The sequence below is a fragment of the Crocuta crocuta genome, unplaced genomic scaffold (genome assembly GCF_008692635.1).
Source record: "Crocuta crocuta isolate KB4526 unplaced genomic scaffold, BGI_CrCroc_1.0 scaffold33, whole genome shotgun sequence".
NCBI lineage: Eukaryota > Metazoa > Chordata > Mammalia > Carnivora > Hyaenidae > Crocuta > Crocuta crocuta.
Window position 1 is genome coordinate 418,222 of NW_027529203.1, and position 16,822 is coordinate 435,043.

The 16,822-nt window shown below is 35.1% G+C and overlaps 1 protein-coding gene across 1 annotated transcript in view; it reads right to left on the reverse strand.

The window, feature by feature from the left end:
- The window catches only part of LOC144226834 (protein eyes shut homolog), a 160,674-nt gene that overhangs the window by 64,599 nt on the left and 79,253 nt on the right, over positions 1-16,822 (reverse strand). The window contains exons 3-4 of the mRNA XM_077758353.1: positions 14,555-14,748; positions 13,252-13,382 (exon numbers count right to left, since the gene is read on the reverse strand). Coding sequence (XP_077614479.1) covers positions 13,252-13,382; positions 14,555-14,748 — 325 coding nt within the window. The remainder of the gene's footprint in view (positions 1-13,251; positions 13,383-14,554; positions 14,749-16,822) is intronic.

Genomic DNA, 16,822 nt, shown 5'->3' on the forward strand with positions numbered 1-16,822 from the left:
ATTTTGTAATAAAAATTAGCACTATACACTTCAAATCTAGAGTAAAAAAGCAGTATTAAAATATTAGAAGAGTGATCCCTCTGCATTACTACATGTTAGACTGCAGGGCGTGCTTGGGTAGTTCAGTCGGTTAAGCATCCAACTCTTGATTTGGGCTCAGGTCATGATCTCAGGTTGTGAGATGTAATCCCACATTGGTCTCTGAGGAGAGCTTGGAGCCTGCTTAAGAGTCTCTCTTTCACTCCTGCTCCCCCTCTGCTTCCCACCCCCATGCTCTCTGTGTCAAAAAAAATACAAAAAGAAATATGTTAAACTAGAGGGCAGGGGAAAACTCATAAATACATAAAATTATGATGACATATAGTGATAAGTGCTGAAAGATATCAATCGAGAATGCAAGCTAGCAAGCCATGTTAATGTGGAGAGAATGATGGAGAACTATTTTTAAGTGTTTATCAAGATTGATAGGAAAGGAATTTTGAGGAGATATTTGAGCAAAACACTCACTGAAATACATATCAAACCACCGTAGTTTCTGGGAAAAAATGCCCTTTAAATAGGAGATCAACAAATAACAGAGGCTTGAATAGGAGATGCTTATGGTATTCCAGAAACTTCTCAAAGATCAAAGTGGCAAGAGTTGAGTAACTTAAGGGAACATAGATGATGGTAGAGAAATAGGCAGGAGAAGTTTATGGGTAGCCTTATAAGCATTTTAAATAATTTATATTTTATTTAAATGTTATGGGAACACATTGAATCGATAGTGGCAGGGTAGAAACATGTAAAAACAAATACACTGTCTTGTGTGGAAAAGGTGATAAGGAAGTAAACTATCTCAAACTTAGTTTAACCTTAGTTTAACCATAGTTTTACCACTCTGATGGCAAATCTGAGATGATGGCAAATCTTTCCTCTAATGTCTTTTACTCTTTTTCTCTTTAACTCAATCCAGTATAAGGGGATATACCATTGATTCCATCTTAAAAATGAATGCATAATTCAACCACATCCTACCATTCCACTCTTTGCTATCCTGCTCTAAATTGCTATCTTCTCCTATCTAGATCACTACATTAATTCATAATAGATCTCTCTGCATCTATCTATTTCGTTATATAGTTCAAAACAACATAGTACAATTTTAAAATATAGGCAAGATAATGTTCTTCATTTGCCAGCAACACTGTAATACTTCCTATTTTGCCTAGAGTAACATTCAAAGAGTTAAAGTGACAGGCATGGTCTGCAACTATCATATTTCTGGTTTCCTCTCCATTTTCAGGACTTTCCCCTTCTTTTTCCAGACCAGTGACTCTGGTCTCATTAGTGTGACCTCAATAGGCCAGTGATTGTGCATGGAATACTTTCTTTGTCATGAACATCTTTTCTCCTTAGAGTTACCTTTTCCATCACCTCATTCAAATCACTGCTTTCTTAACGTGGCTTTCTTTCAATGTCCTCCCTATATTTAAATGAAGAGTGAAAAGAAGGAGGTCAAGTTGNTCATGGGTTGAACAAGGATGTTAACTTCATAATGATAAAAGTGTTCATATTAATGAAATGTATTTATGAGATAACTTAAAGTATTTGCTGATAATGGACAAGAAATGGGCTAAAATAGAGACTGAGAAATCCAATGTAAATCTAAAGAACACTGACAGAAAATCAGGTTTATCCATCTGGATAATATATGGATATGGACTATATCAACTTTTTTTTTTTTTTTTCTAGGAGAGAGAGAAAGACGGCATGAGCAGGGGAGGGTCAGAGAGAGAGGGAGTCACAGACTGAAACAGGCTCCGGGCTCTGAGCTGGCAGTCAGCACAGAGCCCGACGCGGGGCTCGAACCCACGAACCGCGAGATCATGACCTAAGCGAAAGTCGGACGCTTAACCGACTAAGCCACCCAGGCGCCCCTGAACTATATCAACTTTGAGATGCTACATCATACATGTAGACCCATGTTTACCCTATGGGATATAGAATTAAACAGGTTTTGTGTTTTCAGGTCTATATAACATAGAAAAAGAGAGAAAATGAATTTAAGAGTGGAAGTATGGGTATGATTTTAAAAAGTAAAACAAAGACTAAGTCCAAGGGCGATGGGCAGAGGAGAGTGAGTGCAGTCAAATAATTATAGGTGCCTGCTAGTTGTAGAAAAACATTACACATAATTTTGGTGTTAAAATACATGAATGAGTGAACTTGAAATACATGAATTGGTTATCAGAGAGTAGAAACTTAAATCAAGGGTTGTAGTCATGCAATTACAGGTCATGGTAATTTATAACCTTTGACCATGCGAAATTTGCCAAGATCAGGAGGAGGAAAAAGTCATTGCAAATTATTGTCAAAGGATTTAAATAATCAAGATGGGTGAATTTACAAGGTGGATATCAAAGTCATCAAAGATGACAGCAGTGCTAGAGAAAAGGACAGCAAGCCAGATGCTAAACCTTTAGTAGGAGATGGACAGGAACTGAGAGAAGATACTTGAAAAGGAGCTGTGGGAGGGAGAAACAATGAGTTAGAGAGAGAACAGTATAGCTGATCTCCTGAGCTAAAAATAGATAGGCCTTTCAGAAGGACAAAGAAAAATGGTCTGGATATGACAAGGGCAAAGCTACCTAAACATTTCTTTACCAGTGGTACACAGGTTGTGAAAGAAGGATCATTAGCCACCTAAGGGGATTACAGGTTCCTCAGGTTTCAGTTAGAAGAAAGTATACAAAAGAGATTGTGGTATTAGGGGATTTGCTGCTGACAAAATGAGATCAGAAGACATAACAAAAGAGTATTGTATACTAAAAAGTGTTAGACGCTGTGTGGACAATTATGGAGCCAAGATTCATTTGATTAGGTAAGCCATGGAAGACTTAGAGGTCAGAGAATGTTGAGTCAAGTTTCATGCACGGAGGTCTGCACTAACTTCTGTCATAAGGCTTCATTATTTATGATTTACAGGGAAATTAGTCCAGGACTAATGGGAAGAAGATCATACTGACATGAACATATCTTCTCAAAATGAGTCACTTAGAGGATCAGATCTGAGGATGACTTCTGTCAGTTATAACTTCCCTGAAAGTACAGAATTAGATTAACAGTAGCAGAAGCTATTCTTAATGAGGAATATCAACAATGTCCTAGATGTTTTCCATTGTAACAGTTTATAACCAGCATCTGAAATTATACAACCATATACTTAACAAACTTCTTTTTTCTATGTTAAATTTCAGAATGATTTATTCAAAAGAGGAAGTTAGTCTTATAAATATGGCTATTGATTTCAGGCAAAGAAAAATGCAGCAACCAGCTTTTGATATAATTAAGTCCAAGAAACTGAGGTTTGGAATTACTGAGTGACCAAGTGCAAGCACTCCATTAATTAACAAATTCTCATCTAAATGTGTGATTGTTATTTTAAAAAGCATCTTTCAGAATTAATATAACTTTATTACATATTGAAAGGAAATATGTTGACCTATGCATCTCTGTGTATACAATGTTCTTTTTCAAAGTCACATTGCATGGTTAATTAGGTTTACTTGTGACACAAACTGAAAACCGTAATCCTACCCATGGCTGACATAGTGAGACATCAAGCAGACTAATGAAATGCTGAAACTGACTTGAGAAAAAAAAATATGTTAATACATTGAACTGACACTTAAGCAGGGCAAGCAGGCTGTAATTGCAACCCAGTGAGTAGGAAGCAGGGAAATTAAAAAAAAAAAGTGAGAGAATAAAATAGAACATCATTATACACACCATTCATATACCAGGAAATATCTTGGAATTTGAGTGCTGAAACTAAAATTTAGAAAGCAAAAATAGGCATATCACAAATTTTTTTATTTTTTTAAAGATACAGTATTTATATATTTTTCCAATTATTAGTTTATGGTGTCTTTTATAAAGGTGACTCTCAATAAATATTTGTTAAACCCAATTGATTTTCAGGTTAGAAAAAATTGTTGTAGGAAATATACTGGCTGCTTTTATTAACACGTATTCCTGATTAAGGTTTCCTAATTTCATTATGAATGTTCAGAATGTAATTGTCTTTACATATAGAAAATACTAGAGTCATTGTGTTCAGTAAATATTAGAATAAATAAATATGTCTTCATACTTGTGTGTGTGTGTGTGTGTCTGTGTGTATGTGTGTGTGTATGCTAGCAACATTAGAAGTGTGGTTCATGATACTCTTGGAGGCCTTTATGCCATCTCATATTACAAATGGTTCCCAAACTAGTGTATAGAGGAGGATTCAGAATCCTGTATGTCAGGTCACAATGCCCTTCCCTTCACCACCTTCACCTGATGACACTTCCATCAGTTAGGTGACCAGGAGTCCTAGAAAGCCACATTAGACTGTGTTCTGTAGTGGTTTGGATATTTCCATTCATATAAGTGAAATGGAGCCCATAGACCTGTCACTTTAGCACTGCCTTTGAAAAGCTGTCTACTGAGCTCTGTGAGCTCTGACAAGACTACACACCCCTAACTTACTGCCAAAACTCACAGTCACCCCACCATGATCTGTGTTTGAGACCATCATGTTAATCCTTTGTCACCATTTACTTCAGACACTTCAAGAGCCCAGAGAATCCTAGGACTTTCCTCATGATCTGGCTCTTTCCCCCCAATCATCTCTGTACACATTTTTCATTTTGACTGTAATCTTTTCAGTTGTGGCTACTCGCTCTCCCTCACCCCTCATATTTCGGGTGCTGGATGTCGGGTAGGTGTCCTTTTTCCTCATTGTGGCTTCAAAAGGATCAGTGTCCAAACCTTCTCTTCAAAAATCTCAATTGAGGATGATGCCATCAAACCATGCCACACATCTCTTCTTGTTCCTTTCATAGCTGACCCTCCTGAGCAATCACTCTAATTTTTAATGATTAACACCTGTCTCATTATATATTTTTGTAATATAATCCCAATATTACTTGGTTATTTCAATATCTGCAGAGTTTATATACTGAAAACCCTAGCTTTTTGGAGGAGGACACTATCTCAACTGAAAGATAGCAATCTTTATACTAACTTCACAAACTATTCTCATTATAGTATTCTATAGTATTCCATACACTACCATCATGCATAATTATATTCCTTCTATAATCTTAAATGACTTAATATGAATTTTAAGAATCTCATATTCCACTCACAGCCTCATTTCCCTTTCTAACTTACCCCCCGTCCTTTTTTCTCCCCAACAATTCTTCTCCCTGATCTACTGACCCTACCAACACATCAATATCTATTGTCGTCCATCATGTCTTCACTTCAATAATTACCTGGGTTATATCACATGATCCATTTCCATACTCACTTCTTGCATATCCCTTCAAGTCCTTTGCCTCATTTCCCTCCATAATAATTTAATCCCAGTTTAATTCAACATCCAGGCTATTCCATACTGGCATATGAATAACAACATGTAGTTTGAGAATGTTGTACTTTACCATTAATTCATCTTCAGTAATTTCAAGAAGACCCTTCTTGCTATGTATCAATAATGTTATTATATTTCCCTCCTATATAACAATTTCACACCTTCTTATCTCACTTTGCTTCCTACTTCATTTGAGGAATTATTCAGAAGACCATTTCCAAAAGATTACACACTGCATATTCAAAGAACTTCTATTTAGTATAAATATTTTACTTTTCCTGCTATCATAATTCCTCTGTCCCATCTAAGCCAATTCCTTTCCTTGTGTACTATATATCCCATCTTATCTCATCTCATACCTAAAAATTACCTGCTTTGAACTCTCTTCAGCTCTCACTCTATTACTTTATATTGCTATTATCCTTTAAAGGAAAAGCCTAATTCTTTCATTATATTCACTTATAAACTAGGTCTAATCAATATTTTTTCTCATTCTTTTTATTTTCTTCCTTCCTCCATTCTTTTTATTTCTTTTTTCTTTATTTGTTTCATACAGGGAGAGAATTTTTCCTGTTATACATCAAATTGTTCTTTTTAAAGAACAAAATAAAACATTATCTCCAATAGCCAGTTGCATAGATCAATTTTCACTCACCTCTAACTAGATCTAACAACATTCTTTAAAAGTCTGGCACTGTCATAATATTCTTAAAATATTTTATAGTTTCTGTAATGACCCTCTGCATTTTTTTCACCTCAATTCATTGACTCCTACTTTTTAGCTTCATATTCCTTTCCTTAAATTCTCTTGGGTCCATGGTCTCAGTCTGCAAATCTCTCACTTCCCTATCAAGATTCACCGTAAGCTAATTTAATTTCAGTTTCCTGTTTTATTTATTATTTTTATTATTATTAATTTATTTTGAAACAGACAGAGAGAGTGAGAGCAGGGGAGGGGCTGAGAGAGAGGGAGAGAGAGAGAGAGAGAGAGAATCCCAAGCAAGCTCCGCGCAGTCTGTGCACAGAGCCTGACAAAGGACTTGAGCTCATGAAACAGATTATGACCTGAGCCAAAGTTAACAGACTGAACTACCCAGGTGCTCTGGTTTCCTGGTTTTAGATGCCATCTCTATATGACTAGCTTTCAAATGTATATATGTAGCCCAGAAATCTCCTCTAAAATAGCAACTATCTGAAAGCTTACCTTAAATGTCTTCACTTGACTCTATTATGTGTCTCAGCTAATATGTGCAACACCAATATCTTGATTTCTATACCTCTCAACCACACTTCTCATCTTACAGAGGGCCCCATTTTATAAAATTCTATTTCTAATCTTTCAATGGAATAAATAACCTTACAGTTACCTCTTTTTATTCAGCCCTTCAGAAAAACACTGAATCTTCTTTAGAAATATATTCCAGGGGTGCCTGGGTAGCTTAGCCAGGTAAGTGTCTCACTTCCGCTCAGGTCATGATCTTTTGATTGATAGGTTTGAGTGCTACATCAGGCTCTGTGCTGACAGCTTGGAGCCTGGACCTGCTTTGGATTCTGTATCTCCCTCTCTCTCTCTCTGCCACTTCCCCATTCATGCTCTATCTCTTTCTCTCAAAAATATAATAAATATAATATATATATTCCAAATGTGGTCCTTAATTGCCATCATCACATGTCACCTTAGTAGCAGTCCTGGTCATCACTGTCTAGGCTGTATTCCCACAGCTCTTCTCCATGCATCTTCCCTTGGGATCATACAGCCATAGACTAGCCTACAAAAAGGATATAAAGTGATTCTTTAAAACAGGATCTACCCCCTAGAATATAAGCTTATTAAGATAAGGTCATTTTGCCTGTTTTTCTTTCCTTTTTTCCCTCGTGCTGTAGAAGTTTCTATCGAAATAGAAAAGTTTATGGAAAAGTAGGTACCAAATTAAGAGTTATTAATTTAATGAATGAATGAGCCATTTCATTTCACATCTAGAGTTAAGACTTTTCATCTCAGTGAAATACAAAATATTTATTATAAACAAATTGAATAATGAATTAAATAAGCTTTTTAGAAAATATTCTATGTGTTATATAGTAAAAGGTTCCAAAGATACAAAAATGATTCAAACACAGTTATTCTCTTGAATAGGGCACAGGACAATAGACTTTCACAGTAATTCAAAATTATAGTTTATGAAGTAGTCAACTATATTATAGAAATATTTTGTCTTCTTTTAGAAGATAACTAATAATAAAGTGAAAAATAGGACGATGAATATTACAAAAGGTGAACTATTTAAAATACATGACTGGGGGCGCCTGGGTGGCTCAGTCGGTTAAGCGTCTGACTTCGGCTCAGGTCATGATCTCACAGTTAGTGCGTTTGAGCCCCGCATCGGACTCTGTGCTGACAGAGCAGAGCCTGGAGGGTGCTTCAGAGTCTGTGTCTCCCCCTCTCTCTGCCCCTCCCCAGCTTGCACTCTGACTCTATCTCTGTCTCTCTCTCTCAAAAATAAATGAACAACAGAAAAAAAAAAATCTTTAAAATACGTGATTGAATGAAGTTTGGTTTACATAGACTATCAATGTGCTGATTTGAAAATTTTGTTATAAAAAACAAAATCCCAATTCAAATATGTTAAATTGATATAAGATTTACTGGCCCATGTAATCAAATTATTTGTAAGTAGTCCTTACTTTATGCAGAGTGAGGCCTATTCTGGCTTTTTAAAAGTCCTCTCAGCCCCACACTTATGTATATTTTGGCTGTGTCTGCTTGCTAGATTTCCTCATGGCTGCAAGATGGCCTCCGGTAGCTCAGTGACACTGTTCAAGAAAGTTTTTTGATGTCACTATAAAGTTTGATTGTTTTACATTCTTTTAAAATCTCCAGTAGGAGGTTTAGTTTTGCAGAGTTTCCACCAGTTATTTAAAGTATCAAAGTGCAAAAGAATGTCTAATTTACTTTAAGACAACTTTACTTTCCTGTGGCTAAACAAAAAAAAAAGGGGGGGAGGTTAAAAAAAGCCACTTCTTTCACCTTTTTAAACAGAGAGCAATGACAGTAGAGAAAATTCTCTCATTTCTGTTCTCCCATTTCTGTGTCAAGTCTTGATGCTGGAAATGGCAAAAGGTTTACTTACTGTCACATTCACTATGGATGACCTCATTGTCTAGCCAATGATGACTCTAAAGTTTAGGTCAGGGGTGCCTGGTTGGCTCAGTCAGTTGAGCGTCCGACTTCGGCTCAGGTCATGATCTCACGGTTCGTGGGTTCAAGCCCCGCATCGGGCTCTGTGCTGACAGCTCAGAACCTGGAGTCTGTTTCAGATTCTGTGTCTCCCTCTCTCTCTGACCCTCCCCTGCTCTCACACACACACACACACACACACACACACACTCTCTCTCTCTCTCTCAGAAATAAAAAAAAATTAAAAAAAATAAAGTTTAGGCCATTCTTCTAGTCATACACTTGTATAGCTTCTGGGTCCTTATTTATTTGAGAGCCATGAAAACTCAGTGCGCAGCCTTCTCATGTCATCATACTATAATTATACTAGGAGTCACTGTTGCCTCTTAGAGGGTAGATTGAGGATCTGCTTCTCAGGAGCCACAGATAGGGAGACATCCAACCTATCATAGTCTCTGAGGTCTCATCCATTTTTCACCCCCTCCAAAGGCACCTATCTCTCCTATTTTCCTCAGCATAATCCTCTCTAATGTCTTATAACTTGGACTTCATTATTTTAACCTCTTGTACATTGCTTTGGGAACTGGACAGTTTCTTCCAAGATGCTTTCTTTTCAGCCTTGTCCATCCCCTACTGTATTTCAGAATGCTGATCTGTAAATCCTGCCCGGGTCCTCCTCATGTGATGTGCTAGCAGCAAGTCAGAGGTGAGAGGAGAATAAGGTCAGCCATTTATTTCCTCTACTCCAGTTGACAAACTGTAGGTCGTCAGTAACTGTATTTATCTACATAAGTTCATAGTTCATGTCAGAATGTTCTATACTTCAGCTACAGTTTTCTCCTTGGTTTCCATTAACCACATTCTTGGCTTCCATTTCAGCAGTATGAAAGGGAAAGGACTCCACACTGTTCCTAAACTCCGGATGATCAATCACACAGTGTTTGTTTCCTTTAGCTCTCTTTAAATCCTTTATTCTTTTCATTCAACTAATCCGGATTATTCTGAGTGAACCATAGCTGGATTCCTCTGAATATTCAGAGAACCTCTTCAAGTGTTCTTCCAAATATTTTCTTTCATTTTCAGCAATCACTGTATCTCCCAAACTGTTCTTTATTTTAAAAATTTTATCCAAAGTATTGACCTCCTGGCTAAAACATTCCTTAGTCATTTCAGAATATCACCAAAGTTCTACCTATCTGATTACTCCAAGACATCAATTATCCATTTTCCTTCTCCCCCCCCAGATTCCATTTGTACCCCACTTGCTCCCAGTAATGCCATTTGTGATAATTCACTACTGCTACTTATTACTCTATTTTTTATTTTTTTTTTATGTATTTCTGAGAGAGAGAGAGAGAGAGAGAACGTGAACAGGGGAGGGTCAGAGAGAGAGGGAGATACAGAATCTGAAACAGGCTCCAGGCTCTGAGCTAGCTGTCAGCACAGAGCCAAACAGGGGTCGAACCCACGAATGTGAGATCATGACCTGAGCCAAAGTCGAGCACTTACCCGACTGAGCCACCCAGGAGCTCCTACGTATTACTCCTAAAAATAACTTTTTTTAATGCCAAGTTCATAAACATCTAAAGGTTTCAGTAGTCTAGGTGTTAAGAGAAATGGTAGTTTATAGACACAGGTAAATATCAACTCCTTTCTGACACTTTGTTGCTTGTGGTCTCTAGACACCAAATAAATTCTTATAACTAATGGTTCATTCTTTCTCAGGGAGGTCATTTTGTTTCAGTTCCTCTCTCATCTAATCATAGAAATTTAGGTCTAGTCCATAAATTTAAACAGAGAAACTGATACCATCATCAGTATTCACTTCATTTCACTCCTTCCCAATCCCACATTTTTTTCTCCTGAATTCAGAATATAAGAGGAAACGCAAGTGTATGGATGTAGGAGGGAAAGGAGTAAGGAGGGTTCTCTGCATTGATGCCCTTTGAGCTCATCTCCTCTTACCCGGTAATTCTTTTTTTTATTTATTTTTTTTTAATGTTTTATTTATTTCTAGGAGAGAGAGGGACAGCGTGAACAGGGGAGGGTCAGAGAGAGAGGGAGTCACAGACTGAAACAGGCTCCAGGCTCCGAGCTGGCAGTCAGCACAGAGCCCGACGCGGGGCTCGAACCCACGAACCGCGAGATCATGACCTAAGCGAAAGTCGGACGCTTGACCGACGAAGCCACCCAGGCACCCCTTACCCGGTAATTCTTAAAGTATGGCCTCCAGATCAGCAGTTAAAGAATCACTTGAGAATTTTTTAAAAATGCATGTTTGCAATCCCCACCACAGATTTACTGAATTAGAAATTCTAGGGGTGGGAAATAGCTGTTTGTGTTTAAACAGCCCTTTCAGAGATTCTAAAGCAGCTAAAACCTGTTGCAGCCAAAGTGTGAGAATCATTGATCTAGAAAAAAAAAAACCTCTAAGATAGCCATGCACAGATAAATTATAATTTTTAAAGGTATTTAAGGTGAAGAGCTTTCATTTTTTTAAAATTATTTTCAGCTGTTCCCTTAATCTCCTTTGAGACCAGACGAATAGGGTCCAAGACTATTTTTGTCATTGTTTCAACTTCATAATTTATTAGTTTATATTGATTATATCTTTATCACTTCTTTGAGTCAGAAGTAGAAATGTGTTTAACCGTCACTGTGTGTTTAGAGTGTGGGAATCTGGGTATGGAAAATCTGCTCTTGTGTTCCACATCTGTATCACAATCTTACTGATTTCTGAGGCTTAGGTTTTCACTCATCACTCAAATTAGGCTGTATTATTTCTGCCTTGTTGAAGCAGTTCTGTTTGTACTCTCCTGTCACTTTCTTTATATTTTACCTTCTATTAATAAGGGCTCTTATTTAACCAAAGCAGGGGACTATGTTTTTATTTAAGTAGATTGGAGATGAGCACAATTTTTGTCAAATTCTTGAAGGATGTGGTCATTTCCATAAGGAGAACACATATAGTGGGGCTCACAGTAATTTCATGATTAAGTTTACTTCAAAGTTGTTACAACTAGCCTACCTACATGACATGTTTCATCCATCTTAGGGAAACCTAACTGGAATTTTTACAGTGTCCATCCTCTCTAACCCATGTCTAACAAAGCATTCAAGATCAAACTCTATGAGGGGCGCCTGGGTGGCTCAGTTGGTTAAGCTTCCGACTTCAGCTCAGGTCATGATCTCAAGGTTCGTGGGTTCTAGCCCTGCGTCGGGCTCTGTGCTGACAGCTCAGAGCCTGGAGCCTGTTTCAGATTCTGTGTTTCCCTCTCTCTCTGACCCTCCTCTGCTCATGCTGTCTCACTTTCTCCCTCTCTCTCTCTCAGAAATAAATAAAACATTTAAAAAATAGAATTTAAAAAAAGATCAAACTCCATCATTTTAAAATTAAGTCAATTAATAATAGAACAATCAACTGAGAGTAGGCAACAATGCTATATAGTTTCCCTGTTGATGATGAAATTTAAGAAAAAGGCTTCTAGACAACCAGAATAATTCTAAAAATAAGGGCCAATAAAATTATCATACTTAATAAAAAATGAAATCAATATTATATATGTGAATGTATATTTACCCATATTTATATAATCCTATCCATTTTTAAATGATTATTTTTCTATGTATATTTACAAATATACTTGCATTATAAGGCTCCGATTAGAAATTATAAATTAAAAAGTCAATATTTTTAAAAGAATAAAAAGTGAATTTATCAATAAATTAATATAAGATTGAAAGCATATATAAATTTGTGTGGACTGGTTAGAGCTTCTAAGATATTGATATAATGAAGAAGTTTCTCTTCACTTTCTTTTGAAAATGTCACATCTTAAAAGCTTAGTATGTTTTTTCAACTTTGCATTTAGATTCCTTTTGAAATTGATGAAAATTCTGTCCTTTGTACATTTGTAATATATATGCATATCCTGTTTCCTTGCAGTATTTTTAAACCCTTCCTATACCACAGCTTATGATTTTCTGTTTTTATGAATATTCTAAAATTTTGAATCTGTTTATTGCCCTTCAGTAATGCCCAACAGAATTTACTTTAAGCAGTCAGATAAAAGTCAAGCAAGTGTGAAGAGTCCAAATTATACTTCCTAATGGTGTGAGAAAGTATCTATAAAGCTATTTGAAATGAACTAAAATTCTAAGCCCCGATAACTAGGTCACTTCTGTCATTTAAAATGGTTAATTTTTAGCAAATTCTTATTTAAATAAAGTACTATTTCCCAAAATACTGCCTAAAGACCCTAACTGAAAACTATCAGCTGAGGTGTGCATATTGAAGGAAGAGATGGTTTACTCTATACTTTCAAAATATAATAGTTACATTGTCTGTGTATAGTAGATATAGTTATCTTTTCTTTATAGATCTTTAAATATTTTTCCAGTTATTCCAAGTATCTCTGATATAAAACCATATATATGTTTTATAACTATTTGACCAAATTATTCCTGGGAATTTCTTAAATACTTATTTAAAAAAAAAACTCATAAACCCCCATTAAAATGTTTCTACTTCTACTTGAAATATAATATTAGATGTCATTAATATTATAAATAAAATTTAAACTTAAAATAGAATATTGTTTTATTTTTGTTCACATGGCTTTAAAACTCATATATTTTGTTTAAAAAATAAGAAATTAATTGATCATACCTGCAATGATAATTGTTCTCATATTTTGTACATGTGGCATTATTCTTGCAAGGAAATGACTCATGTGGTGTTTGAGGTTGTCTCTTACAAAGCTTGCCTATAAATATTGGTGGACAGATGTACATGGTGTCCTAGGAAAGATCAGAAAGTATTTTTTAGAAAAGTTTTTGGATATTTCAAAGAAAATGAAAGGATTCTTACCTGGAGAGAGATAGAAGCTATTTTCATAAACATGTAGAAGTTCTCTGTGCAACAACATGAAAGATAATATTTTCTAAAATGTCACAATAGTGTTTCCCAGCTTATATACTTTTCCTACAACTTGAATTCAACATACCTCTAATTAAGAATTAGGAACTACCCTTGTCTCCCCCTTGAATGTAAACAAGCTGTGGTGCTCTTTCATTTTCAAGGCTATGTTTAAAAGGCTATATAAGATCCTGGATATCTCAGTTATTAGAGCATCAGACTTTTAAAAGGCCATATAACGTCTGTCTAATTATCTTGGGATACTTGCTTTTGGCACCCAGCCACATTGCTGTGAGGAATCCCAGGCCTTACAGAGAAGTTACATTTAGGGTTCTGGATTGACAGCTCCAGGTGAGGGCCCAGTTGACAGCCAGTATCAACCACCAAACATGTGAGTTAGGTTACCCTGAAGATATTAATATTAATTCATAATACAAATTCAAATATGAATCTTACTAAAATAAAAAGTGAATGGTGGCAATTATTACATTTCCTAGTCTTTATTAAAATGTTAAATTAAAATGTAACAATATCAAATAAACAAACAATTAAAAAGCAATAACTAAAAATGAAATGTTTACGCAATTACATTATTCACAAGGGAGGATTTCAGTGGAAGAGCAAAAAATAAAATTAAAGATTTTTTAAATGTTTATTTATTTTTAAGAGAAAGAGAGTGAGGAAGCATGAGTGGGGGAGAAGGGAACAGGGAGAGAGAGACAATCTTAAGCAGCCTTAATGCTCAGTTCAGAGTACAAACTGTGAGATCATGACCTGAGCCAAAATCAAGAGTCTTATGCTTTCAGCCACTGAGTTACCCAGGTGCCCCTGAAGATTGTTTTTTAAATTTTGTTTGTTTGTTTGTTTGCTGGTTTCTTTGCTCATTCTTTTTTACTTAAAGTTGGAAAAAATGTAAATCAACAAATGAAGTATCTTTTCTAATATTCTCAAGTTTGAAATTTATAACATGTTAATGCAACTTTAATTATATTTGTACTTATCAGATAATGGTAAATGTATATATATATTACTCTCTTTTTAAATTCAGACTTACATTTGCAATATGAACACAGCCAGTTTCATTCTGACATGATATTGATAGACAATCATAGACAACAGTTTCATGGTTTTGATTGAAAAATTCTTCTGGGCATTCACAACTGTAAGCAGAGCTTTTATTTTGGCAAATTTCTCCTTTCCAACAGGACTGAGAAATACGACATTCCATTGACTTCTCACAGAATGGACCTTAAAAGATCACACAGACATACAAAGAAAATATAAGCATAAAATATACTTATAAAGAATATCTTCAGAGTTCATTATAAAAAACAGATTTATGGCAGCATAATTTATGTGTCATAAAACATACCAATTGCAGATAACTTACCCTTTGCAAAATAACTTTTGCAAATGTGTAGATATTTGACCATCAGCAGAATCCAGTTTTAGCATCTTTTGATTACCCAAAGAAGAGTTATTTCAACTCCAGCCACAGACAACCATTAATTTTTCTCTCTCTATAGATTTGCTTTTTCTGTGCATTTCATATAAATGGAATGGTACAATATATTGTCTCTTATGATTGACTTCTTTTGCTTAGGATAAAGTATTTAAGGATTTGTAATGTTATATCATGTATTAATATTTTGTTACTTTCTATAGATAAAAAGTAATTCACAATGTATACCTTTTGTTCATCAGTTGGCACACATTTGGGTTGTTTCTACTTTTTAACATTTTTATTGAGATATAAGAGATATAAGATATAAGAGATATAACATTATATTAGTTTTAAGTTTACAACATAATGATTCAATATACATAAATAATTGCAAGATAATGACCACTATAAGTCTAGTTAACATTCATCACTACCCATAGTTAGAGTTATAAAATTTTCCTGTAATGAGAGCTTTTAAGATCTATTGCCTTAGCAACTAACTTTTATGGAAAATGAATTCATGCACAAGTATTGGGGTGGATATGTATTTTCACATCTCCTAAACAAATTTCTTTCTGAGGTGTATAGTAAATATATGTGTGACTCTTTCTTTAAAAAAAAATTTTTTTTTTGTGAAAGTGTGTAAGGACTACTATTAACTCCATATTTTCTAGGTCTATATGGTATTCTATTTCTTCTTGATATAATTTTAGTAATGTGTATCTTTCTAGAATTTGTCTATTTATTTTAACTAGTCTAATTTGTTAGCATAATGGTGTTCATAGTATTTCATTATAATTTTTTTTTTTATTTTGAATGTCATTAATAATGTCCTCACTTTAAACACTTGATTTTATTGACTTGTGTTTTCCCTTATTTTTTGTTATTCACTCCAAATGAAGATATATTCATGTTGTTTTTCACAAATATCAGTATTTAGTTTCACTGATTTTTCTCTCATGTTTTAGTGATTTTTGCTCAAATCCTGTTCCCTTTCTTTTGTGTGGTTCTAGTCCAGTTTGCCTTCTTTCTCTGTTTTTTTTTTTTGAGGTAGAAGCTGAGAATATTGATTTGAGATCAGTTTCTTTTTTAACGTAGAAATTTAGGGGCGCCTGGGTGGCTTAGTCGGTTAAGCGTCCGACTTTCGCTTAGGTCATGATCTCGCGGTTCGTGGGTTCGAGCCCCGCGTCGGGCTCTGTGCTGACTGCCGGCTCAGAGCCTGGAGCCTGTTTCAGTCTGTGACTCCCTCTCTCTCTGACCCTCCCCTGCTCACGCTCTCTCTCTCTCCTAGAAATAAATAAAACATTAAAAAAAAAAAAAAAGAAAGACATTTAGAACAATGATTTTCTCTATCAGCATTGTTTTAGCTATATTTAATAAATTTTGACACGGGGTGTGTATGCATATGTAATTTCTTCTTTGACTGGGTTATTTTAGAAATTTGTTTAATTTCCAAATATTTGCAAATTTCCCAAAAGTTTCTGGTGTCAATTTCTAAGTTAATTCTGTTAATATTGGTAAGCATATATTCCATGAATTTTACTTTTCCCATTTATTGTTTGAATAAGTACAAATCAATGGGTTTTAAAATATTTATTTACAATGTTGTACAGCCATCACCACTATATAATTCCAGAATATTTCCATCACCCCAAAGAGAACCCCTCTGACTATTGATAACCTTCAGTTGCTCTTTCCTCAATGTTTTTGCATCCACTAATCTAATTTTTGTCTCTATGGAATTTAAATTTTGAATTAAATCTATGAATTTAAAATTCATAAAATTATACATTTTAATTCTTTCAAATTTATTGAAACTTATTTTATGGCTATGTTCATTTGTTTATATATTGTCTACCAACATCAGAGTTGAGCATG